Genomic DNA, 19960 nt, shown 5'->3' with positions numbered 1-19960 from the left:
AAAGTTGCGGAACAGCAGGGAAGAGGGGCGGAGTACGGTTCGCACTTTGTGCACACGCCGCAGCGCTTTACTGGCGGTGTATGCAAGAAGGCTTGTTTTGTGTTCGGCAGTTGGCGTTCCGCAAGCGTGCCTGGTTTAACTCTTTCGCTACCGCGCCTATCAAAATCGATCAATTTGATCGAAACTTTTGGGAGCGCGTTTTCATAGCGTTCCATGCGTTGCTCGAACAAGTAAAGCTGTTTGGAGTTAAATCAGAAAATGGCCTTTCAAAATCAGTTTTGTTTTCATTTTTGCAACGAAAACGTGATTTTTGACACGCGTGTGAATCACCTGGGTGTGGAAAAGGGGTGTGGTCATCGCGCGTCACTGCTACCGGCGAAGAATGCGTGCCACTCGTAATTACTCTGCACCAGCGTTTGTTTTTGGCTATCGGGGCGTGAATGGTGAACCAGCAAACGAATTTCAATCGTCAGGTTCGCACTCTGACAGTAATATTCCCAGAAATCGGCTGAAAATGTCAAGCAGTGCCTGGTTGTTTAGCTACTTTATGATTTTAGGCAGTTTTATTGCCTGTGCGCACGTTGTTCTAAGTTCTGTGGTAGTTCTACTTACCCCAGGACCATTCGCGAACAGTTTACAACAGTTTCGGTTTCATTTCTGCATCGCGAAATTCATATTTAGCGCTACTACGCAGTTACCCAACTTCAAGGCTACCTGCCATAGCGCCTGGAGCATCCGCGACTGATCTTCGAACAAAGCACGCCGCTCCTGATTTCCCCCCACCCTAACCTAATTTCTGCGATAAGAACTTCAGATGCAAGTCAAAAGATCACACCCAGTCGCCAGATACAGTTGAACCTCGATATAACGAACCTCGATTAAACGAAATTCGCGATATAACGAATTTTTTCAAGTTTTCTATCAAAATTTTGCTAAATCCATGTATTTTTATCTCGATTTTACGAAGTAATTTCATGCGGCGCTTTCGATTTAACGAAGTCATGGCGAGAAAGGAAGAACGAAATTCCGGTCGAGGCACGTTTTATTTTGCCTCTCAGAGCCTACATTGAAAACATCAGTATTCGCATTAACTTTTAAAGGTCTAAAATGAAAAAAAAGCGGTGAATTATGCGGTTGACAACAATTAAAAGCGATGAAAGACGCTGCTCAAAAATCGCTAGCGGTCATGGACGGTTTAATAGTGCGGCCACCATTTTGACATCTCCATCGTTGCCTACGCCAGCGCCCTCTATGCTTGGGCTGCCGAAGGCCGAAGCCTACTTCTAGTGTTTTTTTCTACGCGTCCTTGCTCACGGTACTGCTGCTCTAGGTTGTGCTCGCTGATAACCACATTAATATTTTGTTAGTCCATCATTAGATGAGTCTTATAAGCAGCATGAGCACTCCAAGGGAAAGAAAAGTGTTCCGAACAAGAGCCTGAGGAAGTGTCGGTGAAACCGAAGGCCATTGAAGTGATGGATGCCATCGACGTTCTGCGGAGGCACGCAGGCGCACGCGAATGTTGAAGAGCAAGCCGTGTTAGCGCTGTCAGCATACGAGCGTCACGTAAAGCCCACCCTGGTCAAGAAACGCCAAGCACTGCTTACGGACTTCTTCACTACGGCTTGAACATCGAGTGCTGGTGGCAATAAATTGCTCTCCGAACGTGGTCAAAACGTGTTCATTAGACAGCTGCGATGCGGAGAAATCGGTTTCTTTAGGTCTCAGCGGGCATAAAAGTACGTGCTTAATCAAATTTGACCAGAAGATATTTAATGTAAGCTTTCTGCTCTAGCGGGAGCACGTAAGCGCTGCTCCACAAAGTGAAGCGGTCCGTGTGTACTCCGCTCAACTCTCAATCGTGGCTTTATCTCGAGTGTCGTGGTTGCATCACGCGCCCATACTGCGGAGCCTTTGTGCATGAAAAAAGTCTTTCGAAAGTTTATAGCACCCTTCCGCTGTTGGCCCGCCGCACCATTCAACGCCGCGCCTAAGCCTACCACTGTACGGACGAAAAGAGACGTAACTTCGAACCAGCACCTCGCCGGGGTGAAGTTCACGGGGCATGGACGCTGGTTCAATTGACTAACAGCGGCGTTTAGTAGTGACCGAAATGAAAAAAAGAAAAAGTGGAAACCTAGTCTGCTATCATATTTAATGCAGCGTTGCGGAAAAAGCATCGGTTTTACCAACGCCGCCTGTATTAACATTGCCTGGTGCATCGCACGCTTTTCAATGGGAAGGGTAGGGACGCTTAGTTCAGGCACTGATCCGCTATGTGGCGCGTGCCGGCGGACATCTCGCCTTACGTCACTGCTCGCGAGTCGCGAACGCTGCACCCACTTCTACGACGTGTGTCTGTCAGATTGCCTGTTGGGCTTCAAGGGCCGTTTCGCTTACATCTTAGCCGCGACGGGGCGCTAGTTCTGTGGCGCACTGGGGATCTCGTTCAACGTGTCGCTCGCTTCATACTTGCTGCATTTTTCCAAAGGTAAAGACTGAGGCGGACTGAAATAGTGTAAGAACATACTGATTGTCGGGTAGACATATAGCTAACAGAAAAACGATATTTTCGGATGGGGCAGCCATTATTTTACTGATATTTTTCTTTCTGGAGTATTTAGAGAAGAAAAAATTGCGCGCACGTTTTTTGTACAGGCGCTCACTTCTACGATTACTTTCCAATAATATCACGTGCTTGTAAACTTCAGAAAATTATAGGAAACAAAAGGATAAGCAGCTGGGATCCCGCCACGCTGTCCGGGCGCTTCTACAGTAACGTCCTCAATTTTAGAAGTGCGTACCGATGCGGAGTGCGAACAGTGGGGTCAAAACAATACCTAAATGCGGAGGGGATAGAGGTGCATGCCCCACTCAGAAAATTTCAGGGCCTGTGGTCCGAGTAGATAAGTGTGCAAAGCCGGCATCAGCCTGCGGCAGCTCAAGGGGTTTTGCTTCGTGACAAAGGAAGTTTTATCAGTGGCAGACCAAGACAGACAGGCATGGTGAAATACAAGAAGGCGTAGGAGCGCCGCCTCGGGAACGCTAAACAAACTTTCCACTATTTTGCATAGTTTCCGAGAAGCGGCGCTGGCTGGCGGACACGAAAGCACGCTGGAAGGCTACGGAACGGGGAAGGGTAGGAGAGAGCAACAGGAGAGTGGCTGTTTGGCCATTTTTCACTCACGCGTTAGGCAATGTTTATACAGGCGGCGTTGGTTTTACGAACGACACAAACTACCGTCGGCTATCCGAATTCCATTGCCTTTAATTCATACAATTCTCGCGGCCAGATTTAGTACAAATTTCGGTTTAAGTGTAGAGGTAACTACATAGCAGTTATTTCTGAGTGATGGGCAAGGTTTTGAAACCTCAATAACTGGTTAAATTAACTGTAAAAGCGAAACCTCGATTTTACGAAATTCTCGATTTAACGAAATTTTCGCCCACAAGTACGACTTCGTTATATCGAGGTTTAACTGTACCTGTTCCCCGAAGACAGCGCTTAAAACCGGCCTTACACTGCCAGCTGTTCGCCTTCCAGTTTCGTTTCCATGCGAGGGTATATCCGGGTGTCTAATGTTGCTGCTTAGTTGAACTGTCTATTCGAACAGGGTCTCCGATAAGTTTTTGTACTGTTTCATTTGAAAACTGTTAGGTGGCGCTGCAATAGAGGAGGCTCGTTGTGCTGATCTTTTTCATCGCGCAACTGCTACTCGGCCAAAGATCGCAGGGCACGATTCTAGCTCATCATACCTCATTTTTGCGAGCAAGGCTACAATTGCGAGTAAGAAGATGATAATAAAGCTCAGCTTTGTTTTGAGAGATAACTGACCGTGAACGACAACAAGCATCAGCCACGGCGTTCCGTTTCCAACTTCATGCATGTTTTTTTCTGCATCGCGTGCTTGTCCCAAATATTGTGCTCGCTGTAAATGCAAAGTCAGCCATTGACAAGATGTTCTTACGTTATGTGGGGGCAAATTGGTGCCTCTGATAATGACAAACCGCTAGATTTATTCCAGGAAACCACCCGAAATTGCACATTTTGAATTGGAGGTTGGGCTTCACCGCATGACACGAGCACCGTGCATGCTATTTTTTTTTTATATCTGACAAACTGTTCCGCGCAAGTCGACATTTTTTTCTAAAGCGTGTTTTTGAAATGTTTTGCTACAAAATGTATACAGTTGAACCTCGATATAACGAACCTCGATTTAACGAAATTCGCGATATAACGAATTTTTTCAAGTTTTCTATCAAAATTTTGCTACATCCATGTATTTTTATCTCGATTTTACGAAGTAATTTCGTGCGGCGCTTTCGATTTAATGAAGTCATGGCGAGAAAGGAAGAACGAAATTCCGGTCGAGGCACGTTTTATTTTGCCTCTCAGAGCCTACATTGAAAACATTCGGTACTCACATTAACTCTTAAAAGGCTAAAATGAAAGAAATGCGGTGAATTATGCGGTTGACAACAATTAAAAGCGATGAAAGAAGCTGCTCAAAAACTGCTAGCGGTCATAGACGGTTTAATAGTGCGGCCACCATTTTGACGTCTCCATCGTTGCCTACGCCAGCGCCCTCTATGCTTAGGCTGCCGAAGGCCGAAGCCTACTTCAAGTGCCTTTTTCTACGCGTCCTTGCTGGTGGTGCTGCTGCTCCAGGTTGTGCTCGCTGATAACCACATTAATATTTTGTTCGTCCATCATTAGATGAGTCTTATAAGCAGCATGAGCACTCCAAGGGAAAGAAAAGTGTTCCGAACAAGAGCCTGAGGAAGTGTCGGTGAAACCGAAGGCCATTGAAGTGATGGATGCCATCGACGTTCTGCGGAGGCACGCAGGCGCACGCGAATGTTGAAGAGCAAGCCTTGTTAGCGCTGTCAGCATACGAGCGTCACGTAAAGCCCACCCTGGTCAAGAAACACCAAGCACTGCTTATGGACTTCTTCACTACGGATTGAACATCGCGTGCTGGTGGCAATAAATTGCTCTCCGAACGTGGTGAAAACGTGTTCATTATACAGCTGCGATGCGGAGAAATTGGTTTCTTTAGGGCTCAGCGGGCATAAGAGTAATTGCGTAATCCAATTTGGCCAGAAGATATTTAATGTAAGCTTTCCGCTTTAGCGGGAGCACGTAAGCGCTGCTCCACAAAGTGAAGCGGTCCGTGTGTACTCCGCTCAACTCTCAATCATGGCTTTATCGCGAGTGTCGTGGTTGCATCACGCGCCCATACTGCAGAGCCTTTGTGCATGAAAAACGTATTTCAAAAGCTTTATAGCACCCTCCCACTGTTGGCCCGCCGCACCCCTCAACGCTGCGCCTAAGCCTACCACTGAACGGATGAAAAGAGGCGTAACTTCGAACCAGCACACCGCCGGGTTGAAGTTTACGGGGCACGGGCGCGGGTTCAATTGACTAACAGCGGCGTTTAGTAGTGACCGAAATGAAAAAAAAGAAAAAGTGTAAACCTAGTCTGCTATCATATTTAAAGGGGCCCTGAAAGGCATTTTGAGCACACTAAATGAAGTAGCGCAATCGTTAGATTGGGTCGTCAAGGTCATCTGGGCCAAGTATTACTCTTTTACGCGCAGCGGAAAGCTCACACTTTTGTTGCAAAGTTTGTCGCTTTTTTCTCACCCTTTCCTTCGGGTTTTTGGACGCCGCCATCTTCACATGTCTACATCATCGATTCCCAGATGTTCGTCATGAGCTAGACATCCTGCTATTGGGCGGCTTTTTCACGCACTTCCGGCAAAGAGATGAGTCGTCTGCTCAGCGTCGACTCGCCGGCTGATCTGCCAGGGGAGTGTCGGAGTGCTTGAACATTTTACGACAAACGAAACAAGTGTAAACGAACGCTTAACCGTTCGTATTGAATGCAACACGGCCATAACACGACATGGATATTCTCTTACCGGAGTACGTTCCATAAAGAAAGCGTTGAAGCCCCGTGGCACTTTTTTCGTGCAATCGCAGAGAACGCCCTGAGCCGAATGCCCGGGTTTGACGGATACATTTTTTTCCACTTCAAAACAATCCAGAGATGCGTTTCGAACGAACACAACGTCACAACATGCGTTGCAAGTCTGAACCACGATTGACAGACGATGGGTTGCCTCCTCCTGCCCGTCGTAAATTCGGCACTCACCTCGCGCGCAGTTTGCGGGGACGAACAGCAAGTCACTTAACTCTGGCGCGCAAGCCGAGATGGCTTTTAGCCACGCACACTGCACATACCCCATGCGAGGTTGAGTCGTACGTCGCTCGAGAAAGATAATCCAGACCATGGGAAGCACTATCCACCCGCAGAAGCACAACGTCGCATTTCATCGCGAAACAAAGGCGTCCACAACACACACACCATCACCTCCTGTAATGCCAAACGCATCTCACACTTCCTACTGAGAGTGAGTGGTACGCCTGCAGTGCCCACATGTCGCGAGGTGGGGCCCCAAGCTGAACCGGGATCACGCAGCCGTAACTGACTTCTGGGGTGGTTTGTGCCTTGTTGCCAAGGCAACCGATGTTTGAGATCGTCAAAGAAAGGCGCTCGCTCCAGCGCTAGAAAGCTCAGAGCCGCGCCGGAGCATGTTTTGCCAATGTTGCCGCTCTCCACCACGCGTCGCCCCAAGCTGAACTGGTCACATGATTGAAGCGTTTTGTGCACGGGTTCTGTAACGGTTTAAAATGTCTTTTTCACATGGCGCCGGCAGGAACTACCACCACCGCAAAATAAGACCCGGCACCACCGGGGCCACATCTGATACGGCGCTTTTTGGATAAACAGTGCTCAGTGCATGAAAGGGACCGAGCGCACAATCCACCCCGAGCGGCTGCGAGTTCGCCGCCGATTAAAAGTCACGTGCTGCACTGCAGCAACGCACACCGCGAAAGGGCAAGGCCAGGCCACCGCACACATGTGGCCAGATTTTTCGTTCGCTTATCCATCCTTGAGCGGAGTGCGGAATTCATGGTGCCAACAAAACTTGCCCGTAGCAGATGGCAGTCGGAGGAGCGTAATGCGGAAGTACGTCACCGCTGACTAGCGCAGCATCATGAGAGGGAGTGCTCGCGCGCCGTCAACAGTTGAAAAGAGGAGGAAACTCGGCGCGACGATAATGCGCGGTTTTTGATTTACGATTTCTCAGCTAATACTCATCGCTTTAACAAAATTCTTGCGGGAGGAGATTGCTATTACATTGTCTTATTTGGTTACATGTACATCCATGCATCGGCGGAAGGTATTTCAGGACCCCTTTAATTAGGCGTTGCGCAAAAAGCACCGGTTTTACGACGACACGAACTACTGTCGGCTATCCGAATTCTATTGCCTAAGTGTTGAAGCTCTTAATTCACACAATTTTCGCGGCCAGTTTTAGTACAAATTTCGGTTTAAGTGGAGAGGTAACTACATAGCAGTTGTTTCTGAGCGGTGGGCAAGGTTTTGAAGCCTCAATAACTGGTTAAATTAACTGTAAAATCGAAACCTCGATTTTACGAAATTCTCGATTTAACGAAATTTTCGTCCGCAAGTACCACTTTGTTATATCAAGGTTTAACTGTATTCTAATTTTTTTCTACTACCGGTGGTTTGATATACACAACCACCGGTAATTTTTATCATTTTTTTCGACAACTTGACAAAAATTTTGATTTTGATATATTTTTTTACAACTATGATATATAAAAACCTTCAAAAAACTGGTGTTATTGGAAAGGCCGTTATATAATCTGCATTTTGTGTTCCTGCAATTAGTGCCTAACCAAATTTTAGCAGGAAAAAAAAAATGTTTTCTTGGACCCCTAAAATTAGTCAATTTTCTGGCGGTACCGAAAGAGTTAAGTTGTGTGCCACGGCGTTCGCGATTGTGTCTCTGGCTGCTGCCGAGATTTGTTTTGTGTTAGCATGCTTTTTTTTAGCGTTTGTGCTTGTACTAGAGTGTACTTGAGGGATCTGAGTGGGACGAGCTGCCAGCTCCGCGCCTGCTTCATTGCGAAGCGCAGCTTGTTGAACGGTTGCAGTGGATTGTGTGGTGGCGGTCAGAAGTCACACATCGGAGTTCCCGCAGTTGTATTCAGCCAGTCGCTTTAAAACTGTGCGTCACTGCTGTCGCTGTTGGTAGTGGTGAGCCTTCAGTGCCCCATTTCCCAGTCCTTGGCATGCCTAGAGCAAGGCTTCTGGGCCACTGCTGCACGCTGGGATGCCGCACCGGCTACGCGGTGTCAAAGCTGAAGGGACCCTGTCCCTCTTTGGCCTTCCAGGCGATGGAGGCCAACCTAAGGAGAACTGTGGGCTGTGTGAGAATCACCTGTGATGTGCCCGGGCTTACGGCCGACGTAGAAGCATTTGAGCTGCAAAATCCCGCCTGAATGCTCCCCTGGCTGGAGTCATCACAGTAGTTGCCATGAACAAACTTGTTCACCTGCTGCTGCTTGTTCTGTTGATGTGGCAGTTCAAATCTGTATCGGAGCATGCTGTTATCCAGTCGGCATGAATGAATGAGAAGTGGGTAGCTGTGGTCTAGTGCCAATGTATGGGCAGAAGGCTGGTCTTTTTGGCCGTTAATTCTACCGGAGCAGTCTTCCCAATCATCCGTTCTATGGACAAAAGCTTTATATTTATTCCAAGTCTGAATAAGAGCATTAATTGCTCTAATAAAATATCAGGACTGGTCTGTATGGCCTATTCATATCTATTGCATATCTATTGCATGCCTATTGCATATCTATTGCATAATAGTGCCTCTAGTCACGGTGTGCTGGAAAGAGCATGGTCAAATAGATAAAGTAAATGGGATAAAAAATGTGGTTGATGCCTCTTTCATAGGAATCAGTAAAACACGTAAGTGAAATGTGCCTTCACAAGAGCATTTATTGTGCATCCACATGAACTTGCACAACGCTATTCATATTACGTCGGTACGGCGCTGTTAGACGCATCAACGTTATACACTGATTGCACGCGCCGGTGCATTGCGTAAATCCGACGGAAACCACAGCCCCTGAATGAAAACTGTGTGAACGAAACGGAACCGAAAGCAGCAGGTGGCAGAGGGGGCCTCGATTCACCCGCCCCCTGCGTACACGGCACTGAGGCGCCAACTGTCGGTGCTCATTGGGGTCATGATGGCTTCTCTTCTCCTAGACGGCACCTGAATGAAGAAAGTCGTGGGAAAGATATAAGGCAGCGTTCATATTTGCTGGAATGGTAGCGCAGTGGGCAGAACGCTGTGTACCTCCCGTTGCGGCGAGAGAGTTCGTGGCTCGAATCTGGGCGCAGCCGCGTCAAGGTAACTTTTTCTGCCGACGTCATTTTCGTGACGAATATGACAGCGGTCAGATCTTGGTGTACCCGGGCATAAAACACTTTCGTGTTATAATTAAACTATGATTCAGTTTTGAGGAATGTGCGAAAAGCTGCGCATCGCTCACCAGCATTCAGTCAAATTGAAGGCCACAACTTTGAATATGTTCAATAGAAAGTGGTGGCACACTGATATGGCATTCACTTCTGAAAAACTGGCACACACTTGTTCGCAATATAGGTTTCAGTCGAAATGGTACCACTGCAACTTTTTTTAAATTATGATTTCGTAGAGAAGGATGTTGGAAAGTTAGTGTAAAATGAAAATATGGCCCGATTCCTCGATTGGCTTCATTAGAGAGTTTTAGCTGACCGTTTCTGACGGTCCGCTCCGCTCCGATAGCTAGCGGGAGCGCCATTGCGCATGCGTGGCGCGCAAAAACGCTAGCGGCGATACCGGAGCGGGGCCCCGCTTCGCTAACCGGGGCCTCTTAGTGGACCGTCGCGGCAGCTTACGTTACCGTGCGGAATATCAACATGGCTGCCTCACGATGCGAGCGCGCTCCCGCAAACTCCGTTTCTTTTTGTGAAACGCGAGGGACGAAATCGCGAAAGCGCTTCCGAATAGGCAAAGGTGCCAAAGAAGCTTTAGTACGGAAGCAAAAAACGTCGACCGAAGCGCGGGGCTGCTTCTATGCAGCGCCGAGAAAGACAGCCTTGTCTTGGCTATTCCAAAGTTTATCGGCTTCTTTAAAATGATTTAGAACCATTATACCGTGTAAGTGACTACATCGTTTTAAAAGGTGAAATAAGGCACTAAACACGGTACTTTACATTACTTCAGCTACCAAATTCCAATGCGTATCTTTCCTTTGCGATGACGTTTCGGTTTGCCCACACACAGGGCACGACCAGTGACGCGAATCATTCCCCGTCGAGGGAGATACGGTTATCGCATAGCTAAAAGCCTTTCTGCCGTTGACGCTCTGGTTGTGCTTAGCGGGCCGTCGGGAGCATAGCGGAGCGTGAAAAACAGTCAGCTAAAACTCTCTATTGATGCTGCAATGAAATGGCGCCACTTCATTACACAGATGCAGCAAAAGTTGGTGCCACGCTGCTCGTGTTTTTCGATCCATTGCAATTCAGGATGCAAATCAGGAAAGTTACAGTGGAACACGAAAACCGAAAGGCTGATTAAAGGGACACCGAAGTGAATTTGTCAAGCTCCCGTTTTTGCTTGCACTGCGTAGACTGCCTCAAATTGGCACACTTTTCATCGTTTATCCGGTTGACAAGTCGGTAATTATTTTACAAAGCGCGGAAGAAGAAAAACTACCATGCGCGGTTTGCGGCGGCCGCACCAACTAAAGACTGTGACGACGGGAGAAGATGCATTCAAATAAGTTTCGGTTTCGGTTCTGTAAAACAACATGCTTGACATCCGACGGCATCGTTGGATGGGCATTCTCGATACCTCAGTAATCGTGGTACTGCGCTTCTGCCATGTTGTCGGCTGTAAAATGCATAAGATAAGCTTCCCAGGACGGCTTGGAATCGTAGCAATCACTAGCTGAGGCCTACGCAGTGGATGAACGCCCACCGCGGCGTCCCCGCAGAACGCTCAAATGCCATGCGCTTTTCCCCCATATTTGGAGCTTGCCTCACTCAGGCCTGTATCATAAAAAGTGTGTTCGCACCAGGCCAAGGGTCTGTGGATTCTGGTCTGTGCCCACTGCCCGCAAGCAGTCGGTGCTTATGGCAACAGCACGCCAACGAGAACTCGCTAGCGCGCCAGTGTCAGCCTGCGCGTGTTCTGTGAACTAGTTCGTGGAGCAGTGAACGTTATGGCCCAAAAAAAGGTGAACTGTATAGAAAACATTGGCCGAAAACGAAAAAGTCAACTTATAAAAAAAATATATATATACCCCCCCGGGATTCGAACTGGTCACTTGCAAAACAATTGCAATAACATACCTAGTGCTCTAGACCACTCGGCCACTGGAGTTTTTTTTTTTTTTTCTTTATTGCCGGTCATTTATAAATAAACACTCATGGTACAGACAAGAAAAGGTACCAACAACGAAGCCTGGTACGAAACATACAATGCAAAGGGCGGCCAACTGTAACTCCGGCCTGGCCTTGTCCTTCTTTTCGCAACTTCGTGTAGTAACAGTCGTACACAACCCTTACTCTCACATTTTCTTTCTGAGCCTGGTTTGGTCTCACACACCGCAAAAACTTTTTAGGTTGGCCCAACAACGCTGCCGAACCTTTAGTTGGTAGTTAATATTTGTGGGCTTTAATTACGCTTAATGCACTCATAAGCGACAACACCTCATCATTATATTCTTGTTTGGCGTACACTTCCTTCAGTTTGCTAACATTTTCTGCAAAGTAAGAATCCGCTGGCCTGGCGTTCTCTTCACTGTTTCTGACAGCCATTCTGCTACGCCATATAGCATGTAGGCCGAGGAGGAAGAATACATCATATGGAGCCTCATCACATTCAACTTCAAGAAAACGTATGCCTTTCGGTGTCAGCGGGAGGTCCTTTTTTAGAGTCCTCTGGAGGACGTTCCAGAAGAAGACGGCGTCCCAGCAATCGACAAAAACATGTTCCACGCTTTCTGGCTTTTTACACAGTCGACAATCTTTGCCCCAAGGCAAAAACAACCCCCTTTCGTCAAGCCACGTTAGAACTGGTAAGGTCTCAGTGTGCAATTTAAAAAAGAATGTTTTTACTCCTGTGGGTATGATCATTTTCTTGACGCGTTTGAGCACGTCATGCTTATGACCTCCGAGGTACGTATTTCATTCTATACACTGGTTCGGGACACAGGAGTTCTACAACATCACAGTATGTTACGCGTAATGTTTGACAAGTGCTCAATTGAAAATCTCTCGCTTAAAAACCTGAAGGACATTACCACCTCGCGCAAAAAACCTCTCACTGCGTATCTCTTCATAGCTCGGCCACTGGCGAGCGCTGCTGACTGTGGAAATATAAGGTGTATAATGTACAACCAGTTGACACTGTTATTTAGTTTTAGCATTTCAAGCAGCTTAGGTTACTATTTGTTGTACTGCGCTCATGCAGTAAGCGTCCCCCAAGTTTCCACAATATCTCACGTCTAGCAATTGCATTTCGTAGACGGAAAAGCGTTCGCAGATGCGTAGTCGTGCTCCTGACCGCTGTGCTTGTTCGCCCAGCGCAAAAAAGTGCTTTCTGCTCCCTAGTTTTGCGCTATATGGTAAAATTCTCAGTCGATTTTATTTCCTTAGTGCTTATATTGTCTTCGCTGATTCTTCTCCCGCCTTCAAGTGGCCTTATATTTTCCTACTGGCGTACCAGTCAGCGAAGCGTCGCATGTGCGCTTGTGCAGCGCTTGTGTGAAGCGACCTTGACTTGGAGCTAGACACAGTGTACAAACTAACCAAGTAAAGAAAGGAACATTCTTTCATTCACAAACGTGTCCTGGCTTCGTTTCAACTGAGTGAACGAATGGCGACGACCCGTCGGCGGCCGGCAGACGAAACACTGGGCCGACTGACTCTGTCGGAACGCCATGCAGTAGCGCAGCCAATTGCCAGATCATCTCCTCCTGACGTCGCACGAAAACGCCGAAGAAAATGGGCGAGGGTGCAGAGAGGAGGACAGCATTTTCGAATTAAGGGGGGGGGGGGGCGACACTGGTCTTGAGGACATTTTTGTTATTTTTTAACCTTTGTGCTTGAGATTTACACATCGAGTTTAACCTTTGTGCTTGAGATTTACACATTGAGTGTATTTCAACATCCTGAGCACAAATATGCAGTCAGTTTTCGTCTATGGGGTGTAAGTTTAGAGTTGTGAAACATGTTATGTCACTCTGTTTTGGGCAATTTTTTCATTATCTACCTATGCAATACTCAAATAGCTCTTATCCCTTTGTGCTCTAGAAGGACCAGGGAGTGCAACTATATCACTGCAGTAATTTTAGCATGGTTTCTGCAAACGCTGTAAAATTCGTAAATGTCAGGTCATCAATTTACAATGTTTTGTAAAACTAACCGCATAAAATCTTGTGCCAGAAGAAAGAAATTCTGTACTTTTGTGGTTTTATTGCACTGTTCAGTTTATTGGCTTTCGAATGCAGCAAAAATGATGTAAATCGAACCAGTACATTCCAAGATATTGTACCCAACAGCTGACCGTGTGGGAAAAAAATTGGTTCTGAGAAAACGGCACGAAGTTTGCAAACATAGGCAAAAATGGTCATTTAGGCGACTTCAAAGGGCGACAGCTTTGTGAATACTTATGATACAGCTATGATATTTTGCAGGTACATTCTTTGGGACCTGTAGACTGCAAATAAAATTAATACAGAAACTTGATTGTTTGGCAAATTTTCGGTCCTAAAGACCAGTGTCCCCCCTTAAATAAAGTCGCGTAAACGCGCTCAGAGTGGTCGAAACAGGGCCTAGGGACTCCGGACTACAATTTGCGCTCGTAATCCCGCAGTGTTTACAAATCATTTCAGTGTCCCTTTAATGAAAATGTTGGTATTCCAACGGCAGTCCCTGTCACCTCTGTTTGTCTGTCATAATTTTTTCTGCATTGTAAGCACTTGAAAAAAAAAAGGCATGTTTTTGCCGAAGGCTTTCAATTATAACTTTTTAATTAATTTTGACACGTTTTTTTCTACCCCGCTGTTGTCTCGGCGTTCCTGTCAACATAAAAACTGGGCAAGACGTGAGAAAGCGCGGCCTGCGCACTGTCTCAGCGAATGCAGTCGGCAAGAGCCCACTTTGCCCGCAGCGACAAGTGGTGCCTTAGGTGGAGGGCTCTGTCCGGCCCACGGAGTTTCTCAACATCGCCTCGAGTTAAAAGTGTCGCTGCAATCGGCCATGGGAATTGTGGGTACCCGGAGGATCGGATCGGCAGCAAGTGCAAAGTCCTATGGATGAGACTCGTCGGCTCTGAAGTGCTTGTTAGTTCTTTTTTTTGGCATTTCGGCGTGCCACTTTCTGTCATTCAATGGCTATCACAGACATTTCTAAATAACAGTGTGATTAGCACTTAACACATGTGCTCACGTTTGCGGGGAGTTTCGCAAAATGAAAGGGTGACCACATGCAGCAAGCAACGCGGAAAGCCTAACTCAAAAGGCAGCGACAACAAAAAAAAAGTGGTACACTGCCACCATTGTCCTCCGTCGTCGTCGCTCGTCGCTACAGTCGCTCGCTTGTGGGCTGCTTCTGGCCGGCAGAAAGGGAACATGGGCCCCGGCAGCCTGTGCATAGTGCCGCTGTCGCCCACACTATCCGTGTTTGGTACCCATTCAGTTACGATTTTCGCATCTGTGTGTACTTGCCCCTTGAAGCTTGCACTGCCTTGCAGTTGCAGTGATGCAAATAAATGGCGACTCGACAAGCCAGTATGTATTTGCCATTTAAAGCATACATGCAATTTCACAATGGTTTGTGGACGTGCTTGGTGGACGTGCTTGGTAGCAGGCGTCACCTCTAGGTTTATTTATACTAAACAAATACAATGCGGTGGCATCGCTCTTGCATCTCTAGCTGTTGCATCTGCTTGGCCTGCCAAAGTCCGTAGCAGACGATAATTCTGTATTGAGAGGAAACAAGAACACAGTTTAAGACAATATAAATAATTTATTTTCAGCTAAGCATTCCAAAAAAGCAAAGAAAATTCTATCTAGTTTGGAGCATGTAATAATGACTAAAGCTTGGGATTGGGCTAGTTGGTTTGACATCTCAGGGGGAAAAAAAACAGCGCAGAGACGGGGACTAACGGACGAAAAAACAGTACAAGCGCTGTACTGTCTTTTCGTCCGTTAGTCCCCGTCTCTGCGCTGTTTTTTTCCCCCTGAGATGTAATAATGGCCCACTGTATCTGGCAGCATGAGCGAAATGCAGGACTTGTGCTTTTTTTTTCTTTCTCAACCTAAGCATTCTAACACAGTGTCTTATGTTAACAGCTGCACTTTTGGATGCAACTTTTTGCCAGAAACTCCATTTGGGTCGCCACAAAGTCGTTGGCGGCCGAACTATCTGGTATGGCAGCACCCGTGGAGACAGGGAGCGCTGCGCAGAATCACGTGGGCACTAGCGCCAGATTCCACTCTAGGTGAGCTGCACGGTGGGATCCTTCTGGTGCACGGTACCTGTACCGTGGCGGGATGTCGACCGTGCGGCGATGAAAGCACATTCAGCAGTGTTCCTGCTGCACTTTGTACCGAGGGTCATTCCAACGCGAGTAAATACGGTACTTCAACGTGGGCCCCGCTTATTCCTGTGGAGGTTGCGGGAGGTAAGACTGGGCTGGCCAAACTTAAACGTACTACCAAATAATGGCAGTAAGGTAGGGATCTGTGAACATGTAAAAGTACATGTGCATGTGCAAGTACTATGCGTCCATGTAAACTTGGACGTTAGCACTGGTTCACTGTGCTCAGCAAAGTGCTGAGGAAGTGCAAAGTGCTCAGGAACTGTGTGCCTTTCACTTTCCACTAGCCCAACTTGCAGTGCTGTTTCGCTGCTGTGCCTGTCTGGCCTTCTGTTTCGACTTGGATCACGTTCTCCCCGGGTATGGAAGTCCCCTCAAGGTTTATGTGGGGAGACATGAGAGCTATCATCCTGCCTGACTGCTAGCAATATTGGATTTGGGTAATCTATTTTAGCCTAAAATTAAAAGAAACCTACGACAGTAACGCAAGTTCTATTTTTTCAGAGGCGGTTAAGGGCCGGGTAGACAAGTTGAAGTAGAAGGTGTCAGATCGTTTGCAAAAATGGACATTAACTGGTTTGTCAAGATTTGTTTGCCCAGTGGCGGGTTAAAAATAACCTTGCATGTGTGTGTGCATGCACACACACCTAATGATTATTGAGAATTTAGCAAACATGGGATGGAAAGAAGAATGGCACACAAAATGCATCCAATAGGCGGCAGCTATTTGGCACTGTGAGCACTTCTGACCCACAGGGTGCTTGCACCCTTTCAGCCTGTGCACTGCTTCAGGGCATGGGTTAGGATTGCTTGGATACAAAGTGGTACGGTGTGGTGAAACTCCAGGCACTGCAGTAAAGCTGCTTGTTGGCAGGGGGCCTTGGCCTAGTGGGTGGCTGTGTGTTTTCGAGTCCCGCCAGTTGTTTAATTGAAACTGTCGGGGTTAATTTGTGTTGGCTGTGTTCTTGATTAAATTTCAGTGCTTGCTTATTTTGTTCCTAGATAACGTAGCAAGTTTTTCTTGTAGGAGGGTATTTTGGTTTTCATTTATTAATTACACAGTTAACTTTGGTAAGTGTAATCCTGAGGGAAAACATAAAATTCAGCATTGTGTGTATAAGAGCTTTCTAGGAATGAACTTAGGCCCCCCTGCTTGTTGTGAATTTCCAATCATTATGTAAGCAGCGCATGCAGACATGTTGAAATGTGGTTTGTGCTGACCCTTGTAAACTGGGAACTAATTTTATTCTGAGAGGTTAAAAAGTGCATGTCCCTGCGAGTCCAATAGCCACAGCTGCTCTCAGTGGCGTGTCCTACACTGTGTGGGCTTCTGTTGAGCGAAGTGGCCCTGATGTTCCAGGCGGATCTATAACCTCGACATCCAGGACTGGGACCAGCCGCTGCTGCTGCACAGGGACAAACCGAGGAAGGGGGCGCCGGTGAGTGGTGGGCCATTTGCAGGCCCCATGGGCAGGCCGGAAAAGAGAGCCTGGGTTGGTTCAGATCTAGAGAGTTGCCCCTGAGCGAGCCCCCGTCGTGGCGCAGGAGGCGGAAGAGCCCCGGCTGGTGTGCCTGGTGCCCGAGCTGTGCACCCTGACGGGCCTGACGGACACCATGCGCTCGGACTTCCGCGTCATGAAGGTACGCCCTGCTGCCGCTCGCCCTGGGGCCAGAGCCCAAGTGGCTGCGTGCCTGCGCAGGACGTGGCCGGCCACACGCGGGTGAGCCCCGGCCAGCGGCAGCACGCGCTGGCGCAGCTGGTGCACAACGTGCGCGAGAGCGAGCCGGCCCGCCAGGTCCTGGACGACTGGGGGCTCGCCCTGGAGGACGCCTCCGTCCACCCGAGGGGCGGCGGCCGCCGGGGCTGCCGCTGAGGGCAGTGGACGACGGGAGGCCCCTTCTGGTTGCCGTGGCTTGGGCTGTAGGCTTGCAACCGGGCATTGTAATAAATTCCCGAGCTGGCTTGTTCTGGTACTTTGTATTAACCTTTTCTGGGAGAACTGGAAGCTGTGTCTGTGTGATGGAACTGTAGGACAAGTAATCTGAGCTCACAGCCGATGCCCCCATACAAAGGGACTAATCTTTATGTGCACAGCAGGTTAATGGAGAAATGAAAACAAAGTGCAAAGCCCTATTTGACTGCTTGTGTAGCTTCAGAAGAAAACCTACTGCTGCAATCAAACACATCACTTGGGTGCTTGTTATTCTGTGACTTCTACTGCTGCTTGCTTGCCCTTTCTTACCCTCATCGCAAGCTTGCATGTTCATGCGCTGGCTGTGCTGAATTTGAAGGTGGCTTCTGTGGCTGCAAGATGGGCCTCACTGGGCCAGCAATGTAGCCACACAGCACACGGTGCGACACTGCACCCCTCGAGAACACGCTGCAGCCAGAACCGTCCCAAGTGGCATCTCGGGACGGCGGCGTCTGACTCATCGCCTCTGCAGCTCTGAGAGAGTGCTGTTGTTGGTGGGTTTCAACTTTAGGACCATTGCGAGTTCTGGTTATAAATGGGCGCTTTCGGCAAGAGTCGTGCAGCGCGTTCCGGGCTCTGTTGCAGAGCTGCTCGTTTGAGTTGAACTCTTGTAAGCTCGGCAGTGTGCTGCTGTTTCTGTCGTCGCTGTTCTCATTAAGATCAGTTTAGATGGGGACCCTTTGTCGTTAGGAATGAGGCAACTCTCGGGAACTTGACCAATGTTGGCTCTTGGATGCCTTCGCCAAAGTAACGGTGCGCTGCCATTTTTCGCAACGTTCGCATTACCGTGTTTACCCGTCAATTTGCTGCATTTACTGACGGGACGTTATGTCTGTACCCCTGAATGGCCTGGAAAAGAGGGACTGAACGGTACGTGTGAGGGCATTTGATGTACGGGGGTGTTCGTACTTGTGGCACCCAGTGTGAGACAATAATATGAGTGAACATGTGGTGTGATCCCAGGCTTCGCAGCTGCGGTACTTCCCCTATAAAGCATTGGCAGGAAATGGCAAAGCGAGCCGATTGTATGGCCATCCCGTCCCTGTAGTGGCGTATGGGGGGAGAACTCAAAAGGCCGATACCGCTGCGAAAAATTAGGGTTTGAGAGGGGGGTGTGCTTACGAGGGCGTTTATAATTTTTGCGGAATTTAAGGATTCAGAATGATAGCGACTTGAAATTATCTGTGTGTTATTGGGGTTGTACTTTGCGGTGAGCTCGTCTTGTTTAATGAACGTCCTGTTGTTCCTCTATACGCCTCGAGCTTCGCGATCGCTGCGCCGCCTGCCGCCGCTTCTCCGCGGCGTTGACGGGATTTGCGCTGCGTGGCTGATAGGGCCGCGTGCAGTGTTTAGGTTCTGTTTCGCTGCTTTTCGCCTTTCCGCGCCCCGAAAAAAACTTATGTGACGTCTATAGTCAAAGAGTACGTTTAGGTCACTTAAAAAGGAGCTGTGTCTTCGTAGAATACGCGATCGCCTGCAAGAGCTACCCGGAGACGCGGTGGACGCGGTGCTGCGCGCTTCGTCGGCACTCTTCCGGGCGACGGCGACGGTAGCAACATATCACCCCTGTCACCCCCAAAACATCAGGCACAAATGAATTCTACTGTCGCCTCGTTTAGACCTGATACTGGCACAATGAATAGTTGGCTTCATTTTGCAGCGTCGACAACGAATGCGGCTTCGTTTCGAATATACGCCTCGAGCGCGGCCTGTAGGGGCGCCACTGAAATCCCCCTAGCGGCCCGTTTCGAAAGCAGGCGCGGGAGTCCCCGTCCCGCTTCCCACTGTCGCCGCTGCTTTTGCGGGACGTTCACGGTTGAGATTTGGCGTTTGCGGGCGTTGTAAATCCATGTTTTTGTGGAGCAGTCACCCTGTTCGCATATGGGGTGTGTTTACGAGAGTAAATTTTTCTCGCGCGATCTTAATGTGGTATATTCGGTCTGTATAAGCGCCAGGTGTGTGTCACAGGTCAGCGTCGCGGAACCGGCGTATGCATGGACCTGATTGTAGGTATACACTGCCCTGAATTTACTAGCAGGGTCTTCGTAACCACCGGTTCCTCATATGTTCATGCTACGGGTATACACTATGATGTAAATCAGTTTTATGCGCTTACATATACAACGGAACACTCATACCTGACAGCACGCCGGTTACTTTTGCCAATAATATCCCTCAGATATTGATCACCACCATTTAGAAGCCAGTGTGTGTTAATTTCGGGAATATTCAACGTAAGTACGACGGATAATGCAGAATTATACTCGGCGATCAGCCCTCGACAAAGAGTCGTCTTGTCGTGAGGGAGCGCCCGCAAACATTCATCCGCTACATATATCCTCTGCGAGCAGCGAGCAGATGGGCTTAGAATATAATCGGCGTTCGCGACTAAACGCTTCTTCGAAATATCGTCACATGGCACAGGGAGCCTGCAGAATAAAGGA

General features: G+C 48.2%; 1 protein-coding gene across 5 annotated transcripts in view; it reads left to right on the top strand.

Annotated features, from left to right (window-relative positions):
* The window catches only part of LOC144178127 (piwi-like protein 1), a 69355-nt gene extending 51838 nt beyond the window's left edge, over window positions 1–17517 (top strand). For all 5 annotated transcript variants that reach the window (XM_077705702.1, XM_077705676.1, XM_077705710.1 and 2 more), the window contains 4 exons: window positions 15325–15444; window positions 16904–16982; window positions 17089–17184; window positions 17244–17517. In XM_077705702.1, coding sequence (XP_077561828.1) covers window positions 15325–15444; window positions 16904–16982; window positions 17089–17184; window positions 17244–17417 — 469 coding nt within the window. In that variant the 3' untranslated portion in view covers window positions 17418–17517. The remainder of the gene's footprint in view (window positions 1–15324; window positions 15445–16903; window positions 16983–17088; window positions 17185–17243) is intronic.
* Window positions 17518–19960: the final 2443 nt, after the last annotated feature.

The sequence above is a fragment of the Haemaphysalis longicornis genome, unplaced genomic scaffold (genome assembly GCF_048455015.1).
Source record: "Haemaphysalis longicornis isolate Haplotype H1 unplaced genomic scaffold, Haemaphysalis longicornis Haplotype H1 scaffold_1, whole genome shotgun sequence".
Lineage (NCBI taxonomy): Eukaryota > Metazoa > Arthropoda > Arachnida > Ixodida > Ixodidae > Haemaphysalis > Haemaphysalis longicornis.
This window is presented reverse-complemented; position numbering and strand designations above follow the sequence as displayed.